This window comes from Acanthisitta chloris, unplaced genomic scaffold (genome assembly GCF_000695815.1).
Source record: "Acanthisitta chloris isolate BGI_N310 unplaced genomic scaffold, ASM69581v1 scaffold10787, whole genome shotgun sequence".
Classification (NCBI taxonomy): domain Eukaryota; kingdom Metazoa; phylum Chordata; class Aves; order Passeriformes; family Acanthisittidae; genus Acanthisitta; species Acanthisitta chloris.
In genome coordinates, this window is record NW_008683210.1 from 7,030 (window position 1) to 14,854 (window position 7,825).

General features: G+C 45.6%; 1 protein-coding gene across 1 annotated transcript in view; it reads left to right on the forward strand.

Annotated features, from left to right (window-relative positions):
* Nucleotides 1-725: 725 nt before the first annotated feature.
* The window catches only part of LOC103806160 (leucine-rich repeat-containing protein 7-like), a gene marked incomplete at both ends in the record, with an annotated part of 15,519 nt that continues 8,419 nt past the window's right edge, over nt 726-7,825 (forward strand). The window contains 4 exon segments of the mRNA XM_009078839.1: nt 726-795; nt 2,541-2,640; nt 3,267-3,391; nt 6,871-7,071. Of these exon segments, the coding sequence (XP_009077087.1) occupies nt 726-795; nt 2,541-2,640; nt 3,267-3,391; nt 6,871-7,071 (496 nt within the window).

The following is a 7,825-nucleotide window of genomic DNA, read 5'->3' on the forward strand; positions in this document are numbered from 1 at the left end:
AGGTTGGATGGGGCTTAGAGCAACCTGGGCTGGTAGGAGGTGTCCCTGCCTATGGCAGGAGGTGGGATGAGTTGGGCTTTAACGTTCTTCCAACCCAAACCAGTGTGGGATTTGTGATTCTATGCCTGAGGAGCAAAAATATGCTATTCAGAATGAGTTAGTGGGAAAAACATGAATGAAGCTTCCACAAATATCTCATCGTCATTTCCCATTCTCACATCCAGATTATTTTAGGAAATGTGTTTAAATGTCTAATTAAAATGCTAATTTTCTTACTGCTTCATTTAATTTTGTCATTTAGGTTCACTATGAATATTTATATTGTTTTAATCTTTGCTCTAACATTTAGACAAAAATGAATTTTCCATAATCTTAGAGAGTTTCTGTTCCAGAACTTCAGTGTCCAATAACAGGAGTTGTGTGAGCTGCACTTAAGTTTACCTGGTACTAGGTTTATGTGTTATAAGTGTAATTTTGGGTACTTTAAAACCTAGGCAAGATATCACTATCTCCTTAGTGCCTTGGGGTATAATGTCAGCAGGTTTAGATGCCAAAAGTCACTGCTCATGTGGAATGTCTTTAATCAAATATTGTATTTTAGTAGAAAATGAGAGAAAATAAGACATTAAGCTATAGCTGTTTGAGTCTGATTAAGGTAAACATGCTGCACACAGATCTGTAGTGGAAATGAAGGATTCATGTTGTTCCAATATTGTCATTTACAGGCTGAAGAACTTACCATTCACTTTTACTAAGCTCAAAGAACTTGCAGCTTTGTGGCTTTCTGACAACCAGGTAATGCCTTTCAATATTCCTGGTTTCCTTAGTGAGGGATTGGAGCAAGGGCTGAGAATGAAACCTGGAATTTAACTCATGGTTGCAGGAGAATTTTGGAAGTGTTTGCTTCCAGCCCAGCCTTAGACTTCCCTATCAAGGTATAGCTCCTGCTGGATGTCATTGATTGGCTTGGAAATATCACCTGGGCAGGATTTATTTCACCTAAGCTTCTCTGTCTTTACAGAAGTAGTAAATAAAGGGCAAAAGCAGCAATAAAACAGTTTGTAAATAGAAATTCAAGTTGTTCCCAAGCTTGTTAGTTGTTTATTCCATCCTTTGCTCCATCTCTTGTCTTCCTCTGCCCCGTTCCTATCCATTCTTTCATTCCTGCATATTTTAAACTCCACTGTAATCAGGAGGAGTTGAAACATATCAGAGGTGCACCAGAACTCTGTGTGTTTGGAGAAAACACTTCTTTAAGTGCCTTTGAAATCTGAGTGTGCCTTGTTTGAGGCCTTTGGTTTTAACCAGAGATTCTTTAGGATTCTATTTTAAAACCAATTATGCAACATGAACCTTGAGAAATGCAACAGTTCCAGCAGCAGCTGAGCATGAGAATAAGTCTTAAATGTACATTTACTTTTAGAGCTGAGCAAAAAACTGTGAGAACTGAAGGGAGGGGGAAGAGAAAATGATTAAATATTAATGTGTTAAATTAGGATTCTTGTTTTTTACACTCTCATTTTCATGAAATAAAATGACATTGCATAGCTGCTCAGCCCAGGCATAGCACAGCCTCTTTCTTTGAAACAGACACTATTTTCCAGCATTTTGGCTTTTCTGTGGCATAGCATAGCGTAAATCCCATCCTATGGACTAGGACAGTCACTCCTGGGTGCTGCATTAGAACAAAGCAATAATAAACCATCATCAATTGGAGTAAAACCCAACAGGAAGATCTGAACACTCAGTGTGTCTCCATGTAAGTTCTCGTGTCTTGTGCCAGGTTTGCCCTCAGGTGAACTAACAACTACCATGAATTTACTCCTCCGTCGTTTACTTTGCCCAGGGAGGCTGTGGCTGCCCCAGCCCTGACAGTGTTCCAGGCCAGGTTGGATCAAGCCTTGAGCAACCTGTTCTGGTGGGAGGTGTCCCTGCTCAGGGCAAGGGGTTGGCACTGGATGAGGAAGAGAAGGTTCCAGGGTGACGTTAGAGCCCCTTCCAGTGCCTAAAGGAGCTCCAAGAGAGCTGCAGAGGGACTTGGGAGAAGGGCCTGGAGGGACAGGACAATGGGGAATGGCTTCCCACTGCCAGAGGGCAGGGACAGATGGGATATTGGGAAGGAATTCCTCCCTGTGAGGGTGCTGAGGCACTGGCACAGGTTGCCCAGAGAAGCTGTGGCTGCTCCATCCCTGGCAGTGTTCCAGGCCAGGTTGGATGGGGCTTGGAGCAACCTGGGCTTATGGGAGGTGTCCCAGGGTGCCCAGGGACTAGATGATATTTAAGGTCCATTCCAACCCCTGAACGGTCTATGAAACTATGTTCAGTGTTCTGCTGATCCTGGTGGGAATGACAGGAATTGCAGAAGCAAGTAGTGGGAGAAGAGGCATTTCCACCAGCCTTAACACTTAGTTTTAGTCTATAGGGAGTTTCTTTGCATACAGAATTGTAGATAACCTTGCATTTCCTGTTTATCAGCAGCTGAAATCCCATCTCAGCAGGACACATGCTCTGAGTTCACCCTTGTTTTCCCTCTCCTGCAGTCCAAGGCTCTCATCCCACTGCAGACGGAGGCACATCCTGAAACAAAGCAGCGAGTGCTGACCAACTACATGTTCCCCCAGCAGCCTCGCAGTGATGAAGGTACAGCACCACCAGCTCCTGCAGAGGCAGGAATGGGGCTCTGTTAGAGGGTAGAGAACATCCAGAGGGGAGGGGGACGTTCAGACATGGCTCTATGTGAGTCTCCTCACACGCCAAACCCACAGAGCACACATACAGTCCCTGTTTGTCCCATGCACAGAAATGTTGTTATTCCCAGGCCATCAGATTTACCTTTCCTGAAACACTGCGTAGAAGCAGTTTGGACCTGGGATCTGAGTGTGCAGGGTCAGGAATGAGCTCTGCCTTGCATATGGATGGGCTGTTAGGCAGAGACTACACCCATTTGGGGGCTGGGGTTGTCCTGCCCCATGGCCTGGGGGTTCAGGGCTCCCAGCCTGGCTGAACTGAGGGTTTGGCTTCTCACAGGGCTTCTACAGTAAATCAGAGTTTCAATCCACTTTGTTCTAGCTCTGCCCCAAACCCTGTTGCTTCCCATCACACTTATCCCTGTTTTAATAACAGCTCTGTGATGGTTTCCCAGTTCCCACTCCCATTCCCCCTTCAAACACGAGCACATGATCAACTAAAACCAAGTCTCTTCAGATCATTTCCAACTTCTGGGTGCAATCACTGCTGTTGTTGTGCCCTTTGCCATGTCCCTGCAGATTTCCAGTCTGACAGTGACAGCTTTAATCCCACTTTGTGGGAGGAGCAGAGGCAGCAGCGCATGACTGTTGCCTTTGAATTTGAAGACAAGAAGGAAGAAGAGGAAAATCCAGGGAAAGTTAAGGTAAGTTCAGTTTGATTTATTCTGCTATTCACACAGTATGGACAGCATTCAATATACATGTCTTGAATTGAGCCATTTTGGTGTAAATAACATAATCCTCATGTTCTTTAGGTGTGTTTAGATCCCACAGGGGATTCCATATTTCTCTCAGAGTGGAAGTCAAGGAGGGTTTTGCAGCTTGATGGAGTCACACAGGAATGTGTCAGTGCAGAAGGTGATTCTCACCAATTCTGTGACCTACCAAAAGGAGAGGCTTTACCCTTTGGTTCACTGCTTTGTCACTGTGGAAGGGTTCAGCACTAAAGCATATTCAAGGCCAGGTTGGATGGGGCTTGGAACAACCTGGGCTAGTGGAAGGTGTGCCTGCCCATGGCAGGGGATGGAGGATGGGCTTTAAGGTCCCTCGCAGCCCAAACCAGTCTGGGATTCCATGATGCTATAATATTTCCTGGAGTTCTTCCTCACCCGTTCTCCTCTCATCCCTAGGCAGTGGGTGTAAACCAATGTAGTAGTACCTGACTCTTTCTATGTGAGATTCCTCTATTCCCATCCCCAATCCAATGTGCCTCTCCTGCACAATGATCCTGATCTCTTCTCATCAGACCAAACCACTAAGTTTTGTGACTGGCATTCTAGTTATCACTTACAGAGAGAGGAATTAATAAGAAGCTAAGCAGGGAGGTGGGAGCTGCTCAGGTATCTCCATCCACCTGTGAAGGGAGTATATCTGCTCTCTCCCGCCTCACTGTGAGTACCCCAGATACCCACAAACAGCTGTAGCTCGTAAAACCTGAAAGGAGAGAGGTAACACTGTCAGTACCTGGGAAACCTTGCCAGGCTTTTGGGGTGGGTGGTTTCCCGCTGTTGGGGTGGAAGGTTTCCCACTGATATGTGTGGAGTTTCCCCTCATGGAAAACAGCCCAAACCAGGAAAAATTGAGCTCCAATTCAATTACGATTAACAAGATAGAAATGCTCATTTCCGTCCTTGTGGTGTGTCCATGGTCTCTCCCAGTAATGCCAACTCACTGTTATACATCAATTTATGGTTGGAGTTGATGATCTTAGAGGTCTTTTCCAACCTAAATGATTCCATGATCCTATGGATGGCCAGAAAAGTCTTGTAAGGAGTTACCTGGTGAAGGGTTCACCAGGCATCTTCAGGCGCACACACAGGAGCTAAAAGCTGATTGCTGGAGCTTCAGGTGAGTCCCTCCAGCCATGGGTTGCAGTAGGTCTTGGAGAGCCTTCAACATCTACATTTTTAGCACTTCCAGACCTTTAAGGGATGAATCTGAAGGCTAATTTAAATTCCCAAGAGGCAGTAGCCACCAGCACTGCAGTGGTTTATAACAGCATACACAGATTTCACTCTGTCTCTTACAGTTAAAAGGCAACTCTCAGCCAAGCACATGTTAAAGTAGATTTGGTAATTGGAATTGCTCAATAGCTTCTTCCATCAAGAATTCTGAACTTGGAGAACTCTCTCTCCAGGGTCAGGCTGCTTTTGATGTGGCATTAAGCACCCAGGAATCCTATGGACAGAGAATACAGATTTCCTCTGTGATGCTGAGTGTGAAGCAGTGAGAGAAATATCTGCATTCCAGTGCTATCGCCCACCACAGCTGCCAGGGTTTCTGCTGTTTAATATTAATACTCACAGTGGTGTGAAACTCTTGCTGAAATCCCTGTCTAGGGCTTGTCTATCTCTCCCAGTTAATTTTCCCTGCCTAGTGCTTACTGTGGATTTGCTCTGTGACTTGGCTTTTAGCTGTGTCTGGCTCAGACCTTTTCCTTAAACCATGGTCTGGATTCTGGGAGGAAGCAACTGCCTAATTAGGCCTCTAAATATGATTTCTTTCAACCACAAACCAAGCAGAGCTTCAGTGATGCTTTACAAGCTTAATTTCCCTTTTCTGTTGAAATTCCTTATTGGCATTAACATCACAGTCACACATTGAACGTTTTCTGTTCCAGTCATGTCAGAATCTCTTCTCTGTAAGTGTTTATTCAGACCTGTATTCCATAGAGTTTTATCTTCCAAATCAAGCATGCTTTTGCCTCTGGAATATTCATTTGGATCCAAAAATCACATTTTTCCAACTTGTTAGGAGTTTCAATCCAACAGTTACTAAGTGAGCTGTTTAAAAAAGATCCTTTTATCTCACCTACGTGAGGAGGTCAAAGCTGCTTGGTGGGAAATGATTCCAAACACTCTATCATGTGGTAAATGTGAGGTAATTTCAAGCTTCACAGCCTCAGAGCAGTTGTCCTGACACACACAGCTCACTCTGGGAATCTCAGAACCATCAATGTGGGGGTTTCTAGAGAACCTGTGGGTCTGTCAGTCACTTAAAGCACCATTCAGTGGCCTTAGGGGGACCTCTCTGGAGTCTGTTTTCCTGCATAAGAAGAGAGTAAGACACACTTGAGTGCATGTACATCCATTATCCATCTCAGAGAGCAAATAGCTCCCAGTGGATCAGATCCTGTTCTCAGCTGCCATTGATAATTCAGATTAATTGAGTCCATGGAATGTAGCTCAATTAATTCAGCATTTACACCAGGACTGTTTTGACAAGTGTGATTGAATGTGTCAGTGCTCTCCAGCAAAGTACAGAACCCAAGTCAACACTCTCCCAGGGTAAAGGATAGGCTGGGAGGGAACCATTCCCATCCATTATTTTATGCCACTGGAATTCCATTGTAGTTTGACAGTAACTGAGAGCAAATTTTAGCCCCTAACTGCATGCAGTGACATCTAAGAGGAACCAAGATGTGAGTAAGGTGTCCCTGGCCCTAGGATTGAGCCCATGTTTCAGTCTGTGCAACACTATCCCAGGGCGAAAGATAGGCTTGTAGGAACCATTCCCATCCATTATTTTATGCCCCTGGAATTCCATTGTAGGTTGACATAGATAACTGGCACAGGTTGCCCAGGGAGGCTGTGGCTGCCCCAGTCCTGACAGTGTTCAAAGTCAGGTTGGAGAAAGCCTTGAGCAACCTGCTCTGGTGGGAGGTGTCCCTGCCCAGGGCAGGGGGTTGGAGCTGTCTGATCTCTAAGCTCCATTCCAACTCCTAAAGTTCTATGAGTCTATGGTAACTGAGAGCAAATTTCAGCCCCAGCCTGCACAGAGAGCTCTTTATGACTTCTCAGAGGAACCAAAGTGTGAGCAAGGTGCCCCTAACCCCAGAACTGTGCCCATGCTTCAGTTTGTACAACACTATTCCAGTGGAAAAGACAGGCTGGGAGGGAGCCATTCCAATCCATTATTTTATGCCACTGGAATTTCATTGTATGACAGAGAGTAACTGAGAGCAAATTTCAGCCCCAAACTGCATGCAGAGAGCTCTCTGTGACACCTCAGAGGAACCAAAGTGTGAGCAAGGTGCCCCTGGCCCCAGGACTATGCCCATGTTTCAGTTTGCATGCTGTTTTCATCTTGTATTTGTGCTTTAATTCTTTCTATGAATGTTCAGGTTGAAATAAATCTAAAACGTTACCCCACTCCCTACCCGGAGGATTTAAAGAATATGGTAAAGTCAGTTCAAAATCTGGTGGGCAAACCAAGCCATGGAGTGCGGCCTGAGAACTCAGCACCACCTGCCAACAGTGACCAAACTGTGAAAGACAAGTATGAGCACAAGTGGCCCATGACACCCAAGGAGATTTCAGTGGAGGTAATGTAAAAGGCTCCTTGTTCCTCTCCAGAGTTTGAACACAACTCCACCAAGTGATGTTCTGTATCTGCTGTGAACCTCATACCTGAGAGTTTCTCCTTTCATCCATAAAGTTCATTCAGTTTTATACTGAGTTGCTGTTTTTTTCCCCAATACTACTGAAATTTTGTGTTTAAATCTACCTAGATCTGAGTTTTGCTATTGATATATACAAGCACTGTCCTAAATTTTAGTGGTAGGAGAGACCTCCATGCTCTGCTGAGACCTCACCTGGGGTAACACAGTTCTAGTGCCCTCAATGTAAGAGGGACGTGGAACTGTTGGAGCAAATCCAGAGGAGGCCACGACATTGCTAAGAGGATTGAAGTATCTCCCCTGTGAGGACAGGCTGAGGAAGTTGGGGCTGTTCAGCCTGGAGAAGAGAAGGTTGTGTGGAGACCTCAGAGCAACCTGCCAGGATCTGAAGGGGCTCCAGGGAAGCTGCAGAGAGACTGTGTTAGGAACTGCAGTGATAGAAAAAGAGATAATGGGGATAAACTGAAAGAGGGAAATTTAGGCTAGATCTTAGGCAGAAGTTTTTCCTGTGAGGGTGGTGAGACACTGGCACAGGCTGCCCAGGGAGGCTGTGGCTGCCCCAACCCTGGCAGTGTTCAAAGTCAGGTTGGCTAAAGCCTTGAGCAACCTGGTCTGGTGGGAGGTGTCCCTGCCCAGGGCAGGGGGTCAGGGCTGTCTGATCTCTAAGCTCCATTCCAAC